A 21,864-nucleotide genomic window follows, 5' to 3' on the forward strand; every position below is an offset into this window, starting at 1 on the left:
CTGGAGCCTGTGCATATGGAATCCTAAACTATGTGGGTGTTAGCAAAGAACATGGGTTCACAAAGCCAGCTTAAAATGAGTTCCTTTGTTAAATCACCACCACATTTTACATTCAAAGTCTTGGCACTAAATTTCAGAGTACAGAGAGCCTGAAAAAAAGGCTTCTATTAATGGTTTGCTAAAGGGAATAATGATTTCTCCAAGATAAGTGACCATGAATCCACCTAAATGGACTAGTTGATTGAGGACAAATGTAAGTTTGTACTGATGCCTGTGAAGCACACTGTTTAGTCACTTGAATAAATAATCTTAGTCACTAAAATGCAGTAGCACAATGTAGAGACACAAGTCCAAAAGATGGTATTCACTTGAAAATGGCATTTGCTGAGAGACAATTTCTTATTGAATAAAACTTGTTGTTTGTTTTAGTACAGTAATTGCACACCCCACTACTAAACAATCAAAATGCTAAGGTTAAAAACTCTTCTTTTAGTAAGTCTTTATGATTTACATTACTAATTGTAGTATTTAAATACATTTAGATCTGGTGCTTATTGAATATTCCCACTCCTGGCAAGTACAACACCAATGCTTGCAGGCAGGATGTCTAATAGGTGCCATGCTGTCTTATTTGTATTGTCAGTGGACTCCATCCTTCCAGTGTATTACTTTGGCACAGTTGTCCATATTCAGCTTGCCATCCAGAGGGTAAATGTAAAAAGAAAACATGGAAGGGTAGTGGAAGGTCCAATACCCAGGGACAGTGTTAATGCCAACCCTACAGCAGCAGAAATCATTACACTTCTTTGGTCTCGAATAATCTTCTTTATAATCTCGCAGAACTGAAAGATAAAGTGAAACACACAAATTAGCATGCAGACATTTTAATGTCTGTATATGCAAAGGAAATTAAACATAACATATTTAATAATCTAAATATGAAAGTGCCCATAAATGATAAGGGGGTGGTTGGTAAATTGTTGATATATCATAAGAAAGAATGATGCCTTTACATACACATATGGACATTTTTGGAAATCATTGGAGCTAGTTTAATGTTCAGAAAACAAAAGCAATTAGTAGTGAAGATCCAACCTGAATAATCATTCCTGCCTCTGAGATCAACTGGTCAATAACTGTTGGTACAAGTTGCAGAATGTCCATAGATATACAGATGTCTTCACATCTAATCATGTTCTATTAACGTACATGTATTTGGAGACAGCTGTGATCTTTAAAAAACAATTATATTTTTGAAGAAAAGACCAGAGCAGAAGTTTCTGTTTATTACCTCTGTGAAACTAAGAAATAACAGTTATTAATAATATTTAAAACTGGCATCAATTTCAATATAAATTATAGACCTGGCAACAAACTCCAGCTGTCTGAAATGTAAAATTACTTGATGTGGAATGTATCATCATTAACAGGTCAGTTTGCCAATTATTGCTACACTGTGAATGCAGTATCTTAGCATTATACGTGCCACAATTTTATTAGCCTAAATATCACCCATGCAAGTTTTAGTAGAAGCATACACAAGATGTAATTACAAATATAATCAAATTATAGACAAACTGCAGTAGTTGCCTTCAATATTATTAGATAAAAGAATTGCGGGCTACAACTGTAATAGATTAATAATTAATGGCAATCTAGTGCATTTTATTTCATATAAATACATTTTATTAAATCCATGTTGCTGATGCTGAGTCATCAAATTTAAATATAGTTCAAATATATAAAATAAATTGAATACAATCCTCCTTCACTATGTCTGAAGCAGACCACCAACCCATTTATTAACTGTACTAAGTATCACGATTAAAACTTTTAAAGATAAAATAGCAAAGTGACATAATATTTAGCCATGCTTTAACAAATAGCTAAACATAAAAACATTCTACAGAGATACAAGTCATTGTCATCTATATTTGCACACAGTTTAATTCTAAGAGACTCTTACTTTCTTCCGCCAGTATTACAACCCAAAACATAGACATTACCTTGCAGTAAAGAGGAGGAGGAATGCATATGTAAAAATTTATTGCATGGCTGCAAGGAAGTAACACTTTCATAGACTTTTAAAAGACAGTCCAGACACAATTTCATGTCTGCTGGTACTACAGGAACTGTTTAATTAATAGGAGGGTTAAAGGTTATTAGCAATAAACCTGAATTGTTCCAGAGGAAGCTGTAATACCTTAGCCTTTTACAATAGGTCACTTTGTAGTCTGCACCTCCACACATTTTATGTGTAAATAAAGGGGAGTAATTGCAGTGTGTTACTAGAACATTTATACTGCTTAGCCACAGCCAAAGAAAAAAAAAATCCTCAAAGGGAACAGACGCAGTTAGGACAAATACATTTGGCTGAGAATGATATGGAATTTCTGACAAACTGTTGTTATACCCTTTACATTTAATGGGATGTATGTCTGACTTCAGGATATATATGTGTGCAGCCACAGGGTAAATGTATTGGATATACTTACCAATCACATTTAGAAAATATATTGTAAGAAAATATAATTCCTTACTATCTTTTTAGATCGTAAACGCTCATGAGCAGGGCCCTCCTAACCCTCTTGTCCTAAACTGTATTGTAACTGTAATGTCTTCTGTATATTGTAAAGTGCTGTGCAAACTTCTGGCGCAATATAAATCCTGAATAATTGTAATAATAATAATATAAAAATAATATCATAATTATTTCTAGCATGTATTATTGTTATAAACCTAGGATTTGAAAAACAAGTACACCAAGCACAAGAACAGAGTTATAATGACGCACAGTTTACCTTATTGGTCTGAAAGCTCACAGGAAAGCCATATCTGCAGTAAGTCACAAAGTGCTCGCAGTTATCCCACAGCAGGCTGTACGGAGTGGCCCCCAACAGTTTTTCAGCCCTTTGGGCCACTTCCTCATTACAGAGGGGTTTTGTCTTGAAGCTGCTGTCCATGTGATTAACTATTATCGTTCCACCATAGGCAAACTCCTGCACAGTGTCCACCCTGATACTGGCCACCTTAGCCAGGACACCCAGGATCAGCCTTTTGTTAGTCACGACTTTGTTAATCAGACACTTGTCGCCTGAAAGAGCTGGAAGGATATCTGGCATCAGATGGGCGACCTTGTTATTCCCTAAATAAATCCCATAGTGTACAAACAGAGTCCTGGGAACTTCTAATAAGTCTCCTCTCTTCAGTTCACAAGCAGAAGAACATCTTCCTTTACTCTTCTTCTTAGCCAGGCTGAACTTCTTAAAGTTGGCAAAAATAAAGAATTTCTCAAAAAAGAAGACCATCAGTCCTACCAGTAGAGACCTCATCGTGGTCACCTTGAGGATTCCAAGACTTCACTGCAGTGATTTGCCTCATGCTAATGTGTGTTTTTTGTTAAACATGTGGGGGAGAATCATCAAAGATTAAAGCCAGCAAGGATTGGCTGGAAGTAATGTGGGAGTCCCTCTTCATTCCATTGTAAAAGAACCTTTATATACAAGATAGAGCACTTAGACCAGTTATCTACCACTAGTCTGGTTTGCAGAAATACCTTTATACTCTTTTAACAATATATATTCATTGTAGAATATTAATGATGTGTTTTACTGCAAGTCAAGAAGAGTAGTTTCTTGCTGTGAATATTTGTGACAATACATCTGATGCATCTTTATGTATGTGTTATCACGGCAAGGGAAGAAACAATAAAAAATATTCCAATTACTTGGATTACATGCAGTGTAGTTATGTGCGTAATAACTCTGCCTCATGTTACTTTTAAAATTGTGGAAATATCAACAGCCTATGTAAATTCATTTATTAATTGTAAACAACTTGTATTCCATTTTAATTTCCTTTTTGTGAAATTACGTTTTCATATGTACTAGATACATTAAATGTATTTGAATTGAAATTAATGGAAGCCACAGGCAAAATAATACAATTATTTGGAGACTGTTAAGGCAGACATTTTATATCCTTGCTGAACCTTCACTTGGCTAAGTCATATCTACTGCATAGATTGTAACCAGTTCCTAATGCATTGGCTCCAAACCCTAAAATACGGCACAAAGATTATCCCTATATTGACATTCAGATTACTTTGATGACATCACACAGTGTTATATTGCAATGCTTTTAACAATTAGTTTCTCCAGTACAGCTCAAGCTCTTATATTTACTTTGCATGTGCTATCCCTAATATTGTACTAAAGCATTTTCATTCTTGCTAGAAAAAGATTTCTTTGTAAATATTTATAGACAGAAATCAATGACTATCTTCTGCACGACAAGCTTCTGATCTTAAGGTGCCCATACACCTGCCAATTATCGTATGATAATCGCAGGAAATCCAGCGATCGTACAATAATCGGCATGTGTGTGGAAGGCGTGCGACCGCTTCTACTGTACGGTCGCACGTCTTTTGTCTTCCGAGCATGTTTGAAAACCAGCCGAACATCGTGCGATTTTTGGCTGGTTTGTGGCGTGCTTGTAAGACAAATGCTGCATGGGCCGGTATGTGCAAGCGCACACTGCCCGTTTAGCATTGACGTCATCGGAAGTCCGCCCCTCAGCGGGGCGGCCTTGCGATGATCGCAAGTACGATCTGCCTGTCCAGGATGGGCTGATCGTACGTTCTTTTAATTACCTTACAACCATCGCAAGACCTAAGTCTTGCGATGGTTGTAAGGTGTATGGCCAGCTTTAGAAAAGGGGGCATATTTATCAGTCAGCAAATGTGACATTCAACAGACATTCACAGGTGGTTAATCATTTCCTGTAATTTAAAACACATGAACAGGGAAAGTCACCTGCAGTGAATATTTGGGAAGAGTCACATTCACTGCTTTAGCCCTCATTCACACGAGAAACGGCTGTACAGATCCGTACGCCGTCCTACGCTCACCTGAACTGCACTTCCGTACGGGTGCGGGTGTCCCTGCTCGGACGCAGGCAGGATCCATCTGGCCGCGTACTCCCATAGAGAAGAACAGGCTGCTGCGTACAAATCACACGCAGCACCTGTCCTTCCCGGGAGCGGCCCGATATGACCGTGCACGCAGCACGGATCTGTACGGGCCGGTTCTTAGTCGCGTGAATGAGACCAAAATGTTTCTGTGTATGCTGGTTGGTGCATTGCTGTATACGTTTCAGTATACTACATAGTTTATTTCACCAGTAAATTAGTGGACTATGAACCCAACCATACAAGTTTAAAAAGAAGACATAAAATCACAGCATTCTAGAGGGGACAAAACAATGCAGGAACTAACTTGGCTATATGCATGCATACTGGTATTGCTGAGTAATCGGCAGTGGAAAATCTAATTTACTTCCTTTGAGTCTATGTGGAGTTGTCCAGTTTGCTACTGTTCTGTTCCTGAATGCTGCAGGAATTTATTCAACATGGCAACACCCAGACAAAATGTACTATCGCCTTCTAACATGACATTGACAGACTTGGCTAAAATTTTGCTCGTCTGATCAATAACCCCTGTTCATATCTGTGCGCTGTGGCAACGTGTATGAAGTTGCACTTTTTTGCACTCATTACTGGAGCTCACAGGTGTGAACGGGGGACTAGTGGTTAGCACTTTTGCCTTCCAGCACTGTGGGCCCCCGGAGATTGCATGTTCTCCCTGTGCTTGTGTGGATTGTCTCCGGGTACTCAGGTTTCCTCCCACACTCCAAAGACATGATGGAAGGTTAATTGGATTCTGTCTAAACTGGCCCTGTATACATGTGAGATGGAGACCTTAGATTGTAAGCTCCTTGAAGGCAGGGACTAATGTGAATGTGCAGTATGTGAAGCACTATGTAAATTGGCGACGTTCAGGGCCGCCATCGGGGGGGTATGGCCGATACTCATGTGAGGGGCCCGGGACCCTTACATGGGTATAGGCTGACGGCCGTGTAGGTGACAGGCAAGGAGGTGGAGGCAGCCGGGCCCCCGCAGCGCCAGAGGAGGCTGGGCCTCAGCCCAGCAGTGCCGATCCAGAGGCTTCGGAGGAGGCTGGGGCCACAGCAGCGCTGCTGGTGTTCTGATCTCGGACTGGCCGGAAGTGACATCATGTCACTTCCGGCTGGTCCAGCGGCAGAGGAGGCCAGGCCCCAGCAGCATGAGCAGGTATGAGGAGCTGGGAGGGAGATGCAGCCCCGACCAGCCCACCTGAAACCCCTGCAGAGCCCACAATAGTGAGTCTCAGATGAGCTGTGCAGCTGTGCTCTGCAGGGTCACTCTCAGGTGAGCTGTGTGGGGTCTCAGGTATGTGTGGGGTCTCAGGTGGGCCCTGTGTCGAGCGCGTTACTAAGCCCTGTATCCAGCGTGTTACTAAGCCCTGAGTCCAGCGCGTTACTAAGCCCTGCGTCCAACGCATTACTAAGCCCTGAGTCCAACGCGTTACTAAGACCTGTATCCAGCTTGTTACTAATTCCTGATTCCAGCACGTTACTAAGCCCCAAGTCCAGAGTGTTACTAAGCCAGGGTCCAATTAGGGTTGCCACCCGTACGGGTTTCACCCGTACAACCCGGGTTTGGAATCACGTGCCCGGGTCTGTGGCCACCTCCAGCCCGGGCACATGATTCAAACATTACAATGCCGCATTATACCTGCATTTCTTGCGGCGGACGCCAGGTGGCGCTGTCTCCTGTTCCTCGACTCTCCCTCCCTCCTCTATTTCCTCCGTGGACATGCAAAGTCTCCAGGGTTGCCACCCATCCGGGATTCACCTGGACAGTCCAGTGTTCTACCAACATTTATTATTACGTTAGAATGTGTGACACGTCATGTGGTCACAAATTTTAACGTAATCCCGCCCAGTTTTTCGGTGGTGGAATGTGTGAAAATGCATATACTGTTCCGCATTGCTGTATAAATGTATTGCTGGGATTTGTAAGCCCCCTACAGCCGGTGCCATTCTGCATTAGTGTAAGCTTCTCTGTATAGAGAGTGATGTGACTGGCTCAGTGTCCTCTGTACAGCACTGTGGTATATGTCAGAGCTATATAAATCTATAATAATAGTGTGTGATCGTGGGGGGATATTAGAGTGTCAGCTCCTCTGTACAGAGACTGATGTGGCTGGCAGGGAGGGGGGGGGGGGGAAAGCTGGGTAAGGGGCTTCAAAATTTCTGATTGCTGCCCTGCCGGCGCTATATAAATACCTGTAATGAGTAAATATTGATCAGGCAAGCAAGATTTTATCCCAAAATGTGTGTCAAAAGGTATCATGCATTTTGAAACAAATGGGCTGCAGTATACGCAACGCACAAAATTGTACACACGTGTGAATGAATGTATGTGCAAGAGGACAGAATTTCCTTGAAGCAAACCTGTCATGTTAATAAAGTTAATCATTCCCCATTTGGATGTAAAACCTTTGTCCTCCCTTAGTGTGCAATAGGGACCCACATAAAATCTGGTGCCCTGCTATGCAATTACCAACTTCAGCAAAAACATTGTGCATTTGCCTGCCCTCCACACCTCACTATTGGTCAGTGAGGCCACCAAATGTAGTGAAGGGCCAATAGAGAGGTGGAGAATGTGTGAAGGGGCAGGCAAAACTCTGAATCCTACCTTATATCTGTATACAACTAATAGAATACCTGGGGTTTTGCTTTGCCTTCATTTTGGCATTAAAGCAGAAAGCTGCATTGAGGGGAATTTATTCAAACTGGAGCAGACAGTATCCAGAGCAGTTGCCCATGGCAGCTTTTATCTTCAAAGCTTAACTGAACAAACTGAAACTGATTGGTTACTATGGGCAACTGCTCCAGTTCTGATAAATTCCCCTCACTGAACCAGAATCTATGTCTGCACATATCAGGCTCAAAACGTATACATTTAATGGCTGAAAATTGACTATTTGGTTGCATGAAGTGAAAGATGCTACTTTATCAGTTAGTAAATTATGTCTATGAGCATGGGGCACATTACAGTTTAAAGCTAGGTTCACACTTGTGCATCTGCCTTTTTTGTGTGTTTTCATTTTGCATTCTTCATGCGTTTTTCATGGTTCATGTGTTTTGGCCAATGACAAGCAATATCTCCTGTGACATCAATAGGTATCCTTCTTCTTTGTGCCTGTGTAGTTGGGCTGAATCCTTGTGTCATACCAATAATATGAACTTCCTTAAAACATTGCAATCCTCTAAACTGTTCTAGGGCAATTTCCTTCCATGCCTTAAAAGCTTGCTGCCATCTTTGTATTGGTGGTGGGTGGGATCATACAGCAATGGCATTGCTCTGACCAGGCGGATGAAGGCTTCAACATTCTGCGCCCTTTTCTCTCCAGCTCCCCTGCAGCCTGCGTAGAGTACAAGTTGCAAGGGAGAAGCCCTGCTGTTAAAACAAAAAAGGCTCAAACAATCACGCTAAAAATGCATCTAAATGTGTTTTTGTTACGAATCTGTAAAAGTCACACACCAAAAGGAGGACATGCAGCATTTTAATAGAGAGAAAATCGCATAGGTGTGAATGGGCACCAAAGGAAAAGATGGGATTCCTCTTGTTGTGTAACATTGCGCAATGCACACCCGACAAAAAAAAACGCATACATGTGAATGAGGCGTCAGTATATTTAATCCATCTTTTCCAGCGCAGCCCCAATGCACTGACAAAGCAATAGCTTGTTTTCAATTGTCACGGTTCACACCACCATGTTGCGATGGCGTGCACTGAAAAGAGTACTGCATGCAGCGTGGCATGACACAGTACAACCGCATAGTAATAAAATATATCACCAGCACACCCAGGATCTTCATCTAATAACTCCTTGATTGACGTTAAAACATAGTGTCAAGCAAAAAGCAATGTTTCGGGAACGTACAGGGTCCCTTCTTTAGGCATACTATGTCTGATGGAAGTACCCTGTGCGGTCCTGAAATGTCACTATTTGCTTGACACTATGTTTTATCAACAATACAGCCCTTATGGCGGGGCTCCGGCCTTCCAGCTGTGCTTTAACTACAAACCCCAACATGCCTCTGGGACTCCTGCCTGAGACCCCGTTCACATGTAGCGACATACCTTTGCAGCGGCCGGGATAGTGCGACCTTCAGGGCGACGTTTCAGCGACGATCCAGCGACGGTAGCGGGACCTTCTCCGTCGGGTTACATAGAAAAAAAGCAAAATCGCGCAAAATCCGCAGAAAAAAGGATCCGGTAGAAGCGACTTGCGACCGCGACGCACGACATGGAGCTAAGACAGCTCCATTGACTATCATTAGCCGGCGACTTCTCGCGATATCGCACGGCGGAAATCGCACGATAAGTCGCTACATGTGAACGGGGCCTGAAACTGGCAGACTTGCAAAGCTTCATGGGACTTGTAGTTCCACAACAGCTGGTGGGCTGGAGTTGTTCACCTCTGCCTTATTGGATGAAGATACCAGGTGTGCTGGTGGCATACTTTACTTCTTGGATTTATGCAGCGCTATCCGCTGAGTTACTGCAGCACCCACCTTATCAGGGGTTCATCGGTCAGACGTGCAGTGGGATATCTACTATGGTACAACTGCGTCACACATTTCAATAAAGTTCTAAAAAAAAAAAGTAAACAGCATTTGCACTGTTTCTCTCACCGCACACCAGCAGGTGTGCATTTAGCGCGGCTTGCTAGTATGAATCCACCCTGAAAGAGAATAATGCTTAAATCCCCATAGTCATACTAAAAGCATGGATGGATGAATCCTTGAATCCCCCTCACTGAGTGAATCCACTGCCGCTGACAAAATACCGTAACAGTGGCTGCAGCTGACTAGCTGCAGTCACCGTTCTGCCGAGAATTTTCGTACTGCTCCTTCAGCTTGAAAAACCGACTTTTGTCAAACAGTGGGACACGAGGGAGGGGGCCCACACACTGCTTGAATCCCGACTAAATCAGCCGGACTCGAGCAGTGGCCTTCTTAAGTTTAGTCAGCAGAGAAGTTCGATCTGATTTTGAAAAGGTTATTTAGATCAATAATACGACTCGTTGCTAATTTCGTAGTATGTTTGGACATAACACTTCTTTAAAGTCTGTCAAAAAGCAAGCCATGACAAATGAAGCAATCCGTTTAAGTGAATTTGATACACACTAATCCATTATGTAAATGAATAAACCCCACGAACAAAGCTCACAAAAGGGCAGCTCTGTCTTGTCAACAAAGCCCCTCATTCGGTAGCTAATAGCATCAGCAACCAAGTAAATGCACAACTAACCCACAGGGCTTCCACTTCCCAGACAGCCTGCAAGTAATGATAGATGGGAAGACACATTCATCTTACCTGAAAAATGACTGAGCCATTGAGGTTAGGAGAAAAGGAAAACTTGACTCATTATCCAGCTGTACACAGACAGCTTTTCCCTCAGAGCCTGCCAATGCACTGTCATCAGCCATTAGCAGGGCCTTTTTGTCCTAACTTAATAAGTCACCACAAAAGATTATCTTATAGTGCCGGCTTGGCAAGAATCCATCCTCATAGCCAACAGGAGTGAAGTAGAAAGTGCATACACCTTTTACACAGACCTGTGCTTTGTGAAGTGACATATTAATGGCCGTATTTCCTGACATTCCACTTTATTCCTTGCTGGAGTCAGTCAGCTGCACTGCTTTGCAAAGAAACATTTTTACCAGTGGGTTTCCTTTCAATCTGTCTATTATACAACCCCAATTCCAAAATGTTGGGACGCTGTGTAAAAGCTACATAAAAGTAGAATGCAATGATCTGCAAATCTCATGAACCCATATTGTATTCACAATAGAAAATAGTAAACATATCCAATGTTTAAACTGAGAAAATGTACCATTGTAAGAACAAAATATGGTAATTTTGAAATTGATGGCAGCAACATGCCTCAAAAAAGTTGGGACAGGGCAACAAAAAGCTGAAAAAGTTAAGGTACCCATACACATTACAATTATCGTTCGCAAAAAGGAATCCGATCCGTTTTTCTTACGATAATCGGCCAGTTGATGGGAAGTGCACGATCGCAATTACTGTACAACTGGACGAATTTGGTTGAATGGGCAGACTAGAAAACTTTAGTTGAATTTCGATGGATTAGTGGCGTTTTCATACAACATTAATTGCTAAAGGAAGACTGCACATGCGCAAACTAAAATCTGTTCTGTCGATCGTCGAAATTCGGCCAGTTAGTATTGCTGACAAGCGATTATGGAAATCTACATTGGGCTATTTGTAGATGATGGGCTATTTGTGCAGAAATTGAACAAGGGGGCGATGACAGGACAAATAATACTGAACGATGACTGTAAGGTGTATGGCCACCTTAAGTGGTACTTACAAGAAGGAGCTGGAAGAACATTTGCAACTAATTAGGATTATTCGGCAACAGGTCAGTAACATGAATGATATAAAAAGAGCATCTTAGAGAGTCCGAGTTTCTCAGACGTACAGATTGGCAGGGGCTCACTAATCTATGAAAAGCTGCGTCTAATAACTGTCAAACAATTTCAGAGTATTGTTCCGCAATGTAAAATTGCAAAGACATTAAATATATCATCTTCTACAGTAAATAATATCATCAAAATACTAAGAGAATCTGGAGAAATCTCTGTGCGCAAGGGAGAAGGCCGAAGTACAATATTGGATGCTCGGTGATCTTCAGGCCCTCAGACCGCACTGCATTAGAAACAGGCATGATTCTGTGATGGACATCACTGCATGGGCTTAGGAATACTTCTAAATAATCACTGTCTGTGAAGGCATTAAAATAAATTCATTTATTTGTCCTTTTATTTGGAAAAACCTTTATTTCATTCATTTTTCTGTACTTCTCAGCCAAAAACTGAAATCTAACATTTAAGTTTTTTCTCTAAAAGCTACTAGTAGTCACCAGGTTAGACAGGTGGCATACAATGTTGCTGTCACTAAGTGTCACACTTAGTGATAGCAACATACTTTGAACATTGCCGCCATGAGGGGGTTAAAGAAAAAATTAACCCCTTAGGGTGACAACCAAATCATGCCTCATAGCCCTGAATAACTGCAAACGTACACTGTACATGCACAGTCATTTGGGCACTTAGTGACTGGGATGTACAGGGTACCTCACTCATCGCTAAGGGGTTAAAATAGTCTGTCACAAAGTGAAAACTGTTCTGTGGTCAGACGAATCGAAATTTGACATTCTTTATGGCAACAATGGGCGCCGCGTCCTCCGGACTAAAGAGAAGAGGGGCCTTCCGGCTTGTTATTAGCGCTCAGTTCAAAATCCTGCATCTCTGATGGTATCCTCCACATCGGGAAAGGCACTATCAATGCTGAAAGATACATCCAGGTTTTAGAGCAGCATATGCTCCCATCGAGACAACATCTCTTTAAGGAACGGCCTTGCATATTTCAGCAGGACAATGCTAAACCACATACTGAATCTATGACAACAGCATGGCTTCGTAGTAGAAGAGTCCAGGTGCTTAACTGGCCTGGCCTTGACCTTTCACCAATTGTAAATATTTGGCGCATCTTGAAATGAAAAATACGGCAAAGAAGGCCTAGGACTGTTGAGCAGTTAGAACACATACTGCAAAATTACTATAAACTGACCAGACTGTAATATTCGCCTTTTCCTCTTTGTGTGATAGTGTCACTGCACTTGTGCTCCATTGAGATCTTTGAGTTCCCTTGCCATGAAGACAGAGGGAGAAAATATTACATTCACACTTCTATGTAGGGCCCGTGCTGATGCGGTCACCTCAGGTGGCATCTCAATGGAGAGGTGGCAGGGTGGGGGCCATCCCCCCGGGCAGAACACTCTGTTCGGTGTCTCACCCAGCTCACTGATGTCATTGGTTGAGGTGGGCAAGATGTAGCCACTGGCAGCCGCTCACACCAACCAAAGAACCAACCCCCCTGCTCGATGGCCTCAGATGGCGATAGCATAGGGACAGCCCTGCTTCTACGTAAAAAACAAACAAAAATGTGCATTTATTGTTTTTATTATTATTAGGAGCTGGTAAAGGATTGCAACGGCAATCAGTGGCGCTCTGGCTCCTGCTCATTTTCTCACACACCCATGTCCATTATCACAGGACAGGAGGATGAGTTAATGGATGCCACTGCACTTGTATTCTGTTGAGAGCTACAAGTCACCATTCACACATCTTGTCAATGGATCTGTCAATAGATGACGTGGCTTTGTAGGTGAAACCACACACACCTGCACCAAAAGGAAACCAAAAAGAAAAAAGTACAGGGCTGTGCAGGGACCCTGTGATTAAGGTAAAATGGGGGCAGTTTGAGAGTGGGGTGCTGGGGAATATGATCATGTTTCTTGTTACATCCTGAATATGGCAAAGATAGAATTAGCTTTACAAGTAGAACTTCAGGAATTATATTTTATGGATGCTTATCTTGGTCCAGATTGGCTCAATATAAGTATCCAGATCTGGTCTCCGGAGGTCTACTGGGGATACTGAAAATCACTGTAGTAGTCTGTACTGCATACAGTGATAACTGATCTCTTTCAGAAGTGGCTCCAGCAGCTTCCCCTTTGCACACCAAGACAGGGAGTCACTCACTCGGCATTGTCGCAATTCCAAAAACGCCTTTCTCTGGTTGGACAAGGTGGAGGCCATGATGTAATCCACACCTCCTCTCCACCTCGTCCAATCAGAGAACACTTGCAGGGTTATTCACAAAAGGGTGAAGAGTTTGGGAAAGGCAGGAGAAGTGAACAATCTAAGCCAAATTAGCTGATTTGGAAAAATTCTACAATTCAGCTCACTTTCCGGTTCAGCTCTGTTGTCCTAGATTGTTCACTTCTCCTGCCTTCTCCAAACTCTTCACCCTTTTGTGAATAACCCTGTTGAATTCACTGAAAAAAAAATGCAAGGCGTTCCCTGAATGGTGGCTGAGCCAAGTGAATGACTGCCTGTGCTCAGTGTGCAGAAAAGAAGCCACTGGAGCCAGAGACCAGCTATCATTTTATGTAGTGCAGACGACTACAGTGATTTTCAGTATCCCCTGCGGACGTCCAGAGATCAGATATGGATTTTTACATTGAGCCAAGCTGGACATATGTAAGTTTCCACTCTAGCAGAACTAACTGAAAATGGTTTAGGAGTCCAAGCAATATTTTCTGGAGTCGTTCTAAAGCTGAAGCTGATTTTTGGTTGCTCCATAGGTGGACCTGGCACATAATTTAGGCAGTGCGTTAAGAATGATTATTTATTGCTGATACAAGCTGGGTGAGAAGAATAAAGATTACAGGAAACAAAAAATGCTGGGAGGAGAGCTGGAGGTTTTTTTTTTTTTTTTTTTTTTAATTTGGTGGATGAACTGATTCAGCAGAAGAAAAGGAGAACTTAATTGCAGGAACACAGCCATTCATTTATCATTTCAAGCTCATGTGTCAAAGTGTAAAGATTAAAAGCTCAGCTGAGTGTTGCACATCATATAAACATGCGGGCCCGCCCTTGTACATTTATTATGCAATTGGCTTAATTAGAACTTAGTCATTAAGATCATGTTCTAGTTTAGGTTATGTATTACAAATGCTTGTGAATAATTCCCCAAACCAAAACCAATAGGACCCCAAAACAAAACCAATATGTCAGCATGTTTATTGTTCCTTATGTACAATTTACTGTTTGTAGCTAGACCTGTTTAAAGAGTATGTCTAGGGTTATGTCGCAGGCTTTCCCCATCATAAATTGCTAGGGCAAAAACAACAAAAAAGAAAGTATCCTAAAGAATTATATATAGCATAGCACAATATGTAGCAAGAGAACTGTAATTCTAATGTCAAGCACCAAGCACTAATGAGCACACTTACGAAAACTGCAGAATGCAACATTTTTGTAAAATAGCCGGGTCTAGTACCAAGATTTTTTCAGTACAGTAAGGGCTGGTCTCCAGCATAGAGGTTTCCAGCACAGAAATGGTGACTATGCAAACAAGGCCTCATTTGCACAGGGCTTTTATGTGTATCTGAGAATTCCTGTGGCAAGAACCTGCGGGTTCTTGCAGCAGGAATCTCAGGTGGGTCCGTACAGATGTGGCTGCTTTGCCCATTTACGTATATGTCAGGTTGACAGTGACTGCATCTGTCTGTGACTGTCCACATGTATTCGTATATGGAACGATTACCTGTGTATTGTGATAGAGGCTTGTAACTGTATGCAGGGATGTAACTACAGATCACTGGACCCCATAGCAAAAAAGTGATGGGGCCACCCTGACAACCTCTCTTTGAGCTGTGAGTAACAATGCCAAGAACCCAAAGACTCCTCTTGTGCATTTGAAGTCGTCTCTACACTGTAGATTTTAACACCAACCCTTTTGATAAAGTACTGTATTATCTTCACATGTTCTATGTTTATTTGCCTCAACAACCTAATGGGGCCCCTTCCTCCCCCAGGCCCCATAGAAGCCGTCTCAGCTGCTATGGCTATAGTTATGCCACTGCCTGGATGCAATATGTCCAAGGACAATCATCTATCTTGAGCTACAACTAATCACACCTTGTACAAATACATGCAGACAGCCATGAACCGATGCAGCTGCTGTCAGTCTGTCATTAACTTGAACGGGCGCGGCGGACCTACCTGGGATTCCTGCTGCAAAAATTGTCAGGTTCTTGCAGCAGGAATCCCAGACGCACATAAAAGCCCTGTGTGAATATAACCTAGGGGTTACAGTTAAGGTTAGTGTTAAAGTTACAGGGGTGGTTAGTGAGAGGGGGGCCTTAGGGTAGGATATGTTATCTGACAATTACCAGAGCCAGTCTCCCAACACTGAAACCTGTATCTGTATTTATAGTGTTCAGACACATGAGCTCTGTGTACTACTGACTTCAAGGTATTATGTTTTAAATTGACCCCAGTGTGTCTGGGTTAGGAAGGGAAATGGCCTTAAGAAGGATGGAGCATTTACTTTATTGAATTGTAGCTTGTAAAACACTTGGTTTTTCAGTCATGTTACCCTTTAAAAGTATGCAAAACCTCGAGCAACCCAGTCTACAATGTAAAAACCATAAATGTAAAATATGACATGAGGTCACTCTAAAATGTATACACGACCCTTATACGAGATAGGAGTCTGCTATGGGTTTTAAGGGGGGGGGGCACATGCAAATACACACAACAAAGTGGGGTTCCCCCCTCCACATCAGAATCTGCTTTACATTATAGCTCCCCATCACATCAAAAGCCCCCTCTTTTACATCAGAGGCATGACTTTGTGCGAAAATTTTGAGGCACCCCTAAGGAAGTCAGAAAGCACAACAGGATGCCCTGGCACCCTGGTTAAGAAAGGCTGGTTTACTCTAATGTAGTCAACTACATACACTGTCAGCTGTCAGGCCCAGGTGTTAGGGAAGACTTGAGACAAGTTAGGAATGGATGCGGGTTACGGGCCCTTAACATACTGCAGAGCTAATCTTGCATTGTGAAAAAACGATTAAATGGATTAGGACAAGGTTCATGTCTGTGCACTGGACAACAATGGACTAAATGTTGCAGCTTTTATAACAGTTAGGTACCAACAGCATTATGAAGGGAAAAACCTCTGAACCCGTCCACTGATGACCAAGATACTTGCCCATATATCTGCACTGACCTCTTATTAATTATATACATCAAAAATGTTCACAATCATACAGAGGGTATGTTTAAAGCAGACCTACAGCCAAAAATAGCAAGATAAAAATGAATAACCAGTTAAGATAAAGTAACAAAACCAGCTTTTCATGTAATATTAGAATTGATCCAGAGATTGATCTCCTCACCCTCTGGCCAGCATCACTTCACCCACTTCCCCTGAGCCTAGGTCCCAGCCTGTGACTGAACAATGAAAGGAGAAGCAGCGCATTGATGAACTCATCTCTCTGTCACTCAGACACTCAGTCAGCACATGAAGTGTTTCTTCCTCTCACATTCCAACTCTGCTATACAAGGACGGAAAGTGGCTGATATCAAATTCAGGTATTTACACTGCTTGCATTGAAAAAAATACATTTAGTGATATTATTAATGATTACAGAGTTGCATTCATTTGTGTTTTCTATATCTGCCTAGAGTTCAGCAGAGATCTCCATTAAAAGTGATTCATTTCATTTTGGGAGGAAGTAAGGGAAGACAGGCTGTCCCTATTTGTCCCTCTGCTAGCTAGATCTAACACTGTGCCTAGTCCAGCATTGAATACAATCTGAATGATCGGCATAACTTTGTGACAGATTGATCATACATGGAGAGAAACCAATTCCAGGATATGAGCACCAATTGCTGGGACCTTGATTGAGCAGGTTAAAAAAACTATAGACATCTAATGGTCACTAACGATTAAATAGAACATGACAGAAATATGGCTGCTGTCCCTGCAGACATTCCTGTGAAGGTCCATGACTGTCATCCTTATCCTTCCTTCAATGCATTGTGAGTCACAGACCCAGAACAAGCATATCACAACACATGCCAGTCGGTGAAAGATGTCCCTGTGCATACTGTGCCCTCCTTTACCATCTACAATAGAAAAAAGTCACCAGCACATCATAAGTTGAAAAAGCAAAATATTTTATTGCCAATAGCTGTATCTCATTGGCAAGCGCTTTCGGGACCTCACAGGGTCCCCTTCATCAGCCTTAGCGATAACCATCTGCCCGCAACCTTTACCATCTGCCCGCAACTTTTGGAAAATAAGGAACACAGGTGAACAATTATTAACCAAAAGTTTTCTGTATAAGCTCGGTGTGAAATAACTGTGAGCATCAGAATTGCTCATTATCCCAATATAGCATTACATAGCCCAAGTTAAGACTCTGCTTGCTGTCTGCAGATATCAGGTCATGTATACCCACCCTATGACAGTGACTCAATCATACTGCATGGAGGGGAGAATGGGGGATTTAAAATGAAGTGACCCTGTGTCCTCTTCCCACATCAAATCACATGCAGGGGAATTTAAAAAAACAGAACACCTCTTGCATATGATTGGATGCAGCAAACAGGTTTATTTCAATTCACTTTGTTTAGTAAACCAACCTCACGGTGTGAAGGCTTTCAAATTGAAATGTGTAAAGATAAATCTCCAGCCAGTAAGTGTTTAGGGAAATTGTTAAATGTTTACATTTCTAACTATTTCATTATGCATCCATCATTAGGAAATACAATTAATTATCCTGACTTGTTAACTGCAATAAGCGTCTTTTGTTCCCTGCAGGACACATCCAGTGCAGCACCTTCTGGTGTATAGAGATGCAAAAGAAAAGTGCAGGTGTTTATCTGCTGTGCACATACAAAATACAGGTCATATTATTAGAACTATCAAAAGGAAAAATCACAGTTACTGATCAGCAAGTACACGTTTTAAAGTCCAACTCCAATTTCTAAAAATGAATTCCCCTAGCCCTCTTAAAGTCAAATATCTGCCCCAATATTCAGACTGAATGACGCTTAGCATCACTCAGCCGAGAAGTCAGTGCAGATGCAGTCATGTCAGCACCCTCAGATGGCAGATAATGCAGCTATTAAAGCTGCATTCCAAGATTAGCAAACATTGTCTAAATACAAGAGGCATGTGTATTATTACTTGATTCTTGGTGTGCTTTGTGTAAGTCTTCCAGATCTGTGCAGTAATCCAGTGCAAATATATTCCTTTGTGCAAGAACTTCCTGACCAATCACTGTTGCTGTCTATCTTTGTGCTGGCTGACTGGACTTGTATCAGCACCCTCCTAGTTTTCTGCAGGTAGTAGGCAATAACTAGGTTTGCAAAAGCATTTGGTGCAGACAAAGTGGATTTATGTCAAAGGCAGACTGCGTTACGATGGGGGATAAGAGACAGTGTGGTGGCTCCATGGGGAGAAAATGGCTGTGGCAATATGCAAGTGAAAATACCTCCCACTTTCTTCCTTATAGTATTTGGTTCTGGGCTGACTTTCTTTACCACCTCCTCCAGTGACCCCTATCCTCAGCTTCATCAGACAGCATAGATCAGCACTTTACTCCACTGATCCCTAGTTTATCCCTTTTTGCATTACCTGGTCGGTGGCATTACCTGTGTTTAGGCAGTGCCAGTGTCACTCCTGCTAATGAACAACAAGATTCAAGCAGAGTGGAGGAGAGTTGGCATGTATCTCCACCTCCGGCATCACTCTTCCTGCCTAGAAACGCCATGGCAAGCAAAGTGCCCTGAATATCAGCATACGCATCCTGGATCTCCTTTCAGCTGCAACCTCAAATAACAGTGCAGCTGCATCTCAAAGGACAGTGTGGTGACCGTGAATGTATCTGCAGCGTGTGAAAGCATTTTGGGACCCACCGCCCTTGGGCCCATGTGTCCTGTATGTTCTGCACACATTATGCATATGCCACTGCTTGTGGCAACAGTTTGGGCATGGGGGTTGTCTCTTCCGGCAGGACTTTTCTCTGTGCACAAAGCCAGGTTCATAAAGGCACGGTTAGACAAGTTTGGTGTAAAGGACCCTTGACCACTCCTATGCCACTGCTTGTGGCAACAGTTTGGGCATGGGGGTTGTCTCTTCCGGCAGGACTTTTCCCTGTGCACAAAGCCAGGTTCATAAAGGCACGGTTAGACAAGTTTGGTGTAAAGGACCCTTGACCACTCCTGAGTGGTCAATGTTGGACATGTTTGGGATGTAATGGAACACCAATAATGAGCCAGATCTTCTCATCCAACATCAGTACCTGACCTCACAAATTTTGCCTAAATGTGCACAAATTCCAACAGACACACTCCAAGATCTTGTTTAGAAGCCTTCTTAGAGGAGTGTGGGCTATTAAAGCTCAATAACTTGATTTTGGAATAGGATGTCCAACAATCTCACATAGGTGTGATGGTCAGGTGTTCACAAAAATGTGGCCATGTAATGTAGTTGTTGGTAAAATGTGTTAGCCTGAAAGACTGTGTATGGCCATCTTAAATGTACCTCATATGCACACGTCTGCATGCATTCATTCTTTCATACTGAATCTACATTTTGTGCTTCTGCCTATAATATGTTCTGACTAATGACATCATACCGTTATAAAATAATGTGTCTATATTTCCCTGATATATTTCACTTGTCATTTAAGTCTTCTTTAGGAAAGGAGAGGATGACGTACATTCCTTCTTAGGATCACCATACTTTTTTGTACTGTAAGGATCAAGCTAATGATGAAACCTCTACAGTCCAGTTTCACCTCAGTGACTACAAGTATATTTTGAAAAGTAAACCAAGTTAAAGCAGACATATACAGATATAGGACATGTAGACACTTGAAACCGATACAGAATGCCTAATTTTACTAACATTCACAGTAAATGTTGTTTTCTTTTTGTGGTGTTTAGTAAGTTAGAATAAAGGGTAAGTTGTGAAATCTGAAGGTTAATGGCACAATACCGGACTAGTGATAACATTATCATACAGAAAAAGACAGTGATGTCATATTTCAGGTTTTATATCATGTCACATTTGTTTATTACGCTACGGGTTATATCACTACAGCAATAATTCATCAATTTTAATGATGTAAAGAGGGGGATAGGAGAAGTTCATCAATTTTGGTACTGTTTAGATGAAACTAAATGGGAAAGGTGCATTAAAGATTATTTGGGGAAACAACTGACCAATACAAAGGAAATCCACAGTTACAAAACAAATATTAAAACCCAAAAGGGATAAAAATATAATAAATGGAAACAATGTAATTCAACACTATCAATTGCTACAAGGCTAAAATGATTGTAATCCCCCATCTTTGCTCATCAATTGTTTAATAGGCTCTGCTTGCATCCATCACACACACAGCAGGTGGTACATCTGCATGCACTTGGTCTTTGAGTTTTTTTGGACTATTTACCTTATCTGTCTGCAAGCTCACTGGGGTGCCATATCTGCAGTAGGTTACAAAGTGCTCACAGTTGTCCCACAGCAGGCTATAGGATGTGGTCCCAACCAGTTTCTCAGCCCTTTGGGCTACTTCTTCACCAGAAAGAGGCTTGTTGCTGATGCTCTGATCCATGTGGTTTAAAATTATATCTCCGTCATAGGCAAAGTCCTGCACAGTGTCCACTCTGACACTTGCCACTTTGGCTAGTACCCCTGCAATCAGCCTTTTGTTGGTCACCATTTTCTTGATAGAAGCTTTGTTGCGTGATAATGCTGGGAGAATATCTGGTATCAAATGTGCCACATGGTTGTCTCCAAGGTAGATCCCAAAATGTACAAAAAGCGTTCTTGGAACTTCTAGAAGGTCGCCTCTGCTGAATATGGAAGTCTCATATTTGTTGCCATTTTTGTCAGTTGCTGAGGTACAATTAGATTTTAGCTTTATAAATATAAATATCTTGTTTAAAAGAAATGACAACACAGCTAACATTGGATTTTTCATCTTCAGTAGCTCTTCGCAGGCTTACTTGTGGTTTTAATGAACTCACATTGTTAGCAAATCCTGTATTTCATCTTGGTATGTGGGTTGGGACCAGTGCTTTAAACTGCTAAGAAGGATTGGTTTAAATCATAGGCAGCTCTCAGGACAAGTTTGACACTCACTTTATAAGGAACAAATATGTACCTGTGGAAACACTATTAGCATATAATTAACCCTTCAAACTAACAGGTCAAAGGAACAGTATTTATCCCATATACATTAGTCATCCTCAAATGTTGCTAAACCAGTAGGTAAATACCAAAGCCTAACTTGAATCTTTCTATAGAGTAGTAGCTGGCTTCCAGCCAAGAAACAGCAAACATAGAATTAGTTTTGTCATATAAAAACTGTTGTATATAATAACACATCATAAAACCGATCATACTCTTTTCCGATTCAAAGTGTTAGTAAAGATGATGTCACAGATTTTAAGCTCTGTTATAAGATAGTCCTCAATTTCATTTCATATTATTAGCTCATAATT

The 21,864-nt window shown here is 41.7% G+C and overlaps 1 protein-coding gene across 2 annotated transcripts; it reads right to left on the reverse strand.

Annotated features, from left to right (window-relative positions):
- Positions 1-653: 653 nt before the first annotated feature.
- On the reverse strand, positions 654-21,362 carry LOC108788202 (lecithin retinol acyltransferase-like). 2 transcript variants are annotated; one of them, XM_018557939.1, is made up of 2 exons: positions 20,811-21,362; positions 654-842 (listed from the first exon to the last, which is right to left on the reverse strand). In XM_018557939.1, the coding sequence occupies exons 1-2, from the start codon at positions 21,339-21,341 to the stop codon at positions 690-692; spliced, it is 684 nt and encodes a 227-aa protein (XP_018413441.1). In that variant the 5' UTR covers positions 21,342-21,362; the 3' UTR covers positions 654-689. The 2 variants fall into 2 exon arrangements, with proteins under 2 accessions (XP_018413441.1, XP_018413440.1); XM_018557938.1 differs by lacking the exon at positions 20,811-21,362 and adding an exon at positions 2,802-3,332.
- Between the last annotated feature and the right edge of the window lie 502 nt (positions 21,363-21,864).

This window comes from Nanorana parkeri, unplaced genomic scaffold, assembly GCF_000935625.1.
Source record: "Nanorana parkeri isolate BGI_ZX_2015 unplaced genomic scaffold, ASM93562v1 scaffold311, whole genome shotgun sequence".
In the NCBI taxonomy this organism is placed as follows: Eukaryota; Metazoa; Chordata; class Amphibia; order Anura; family Dicroglossidae; genus Nanorana; species Nanorana parkeri.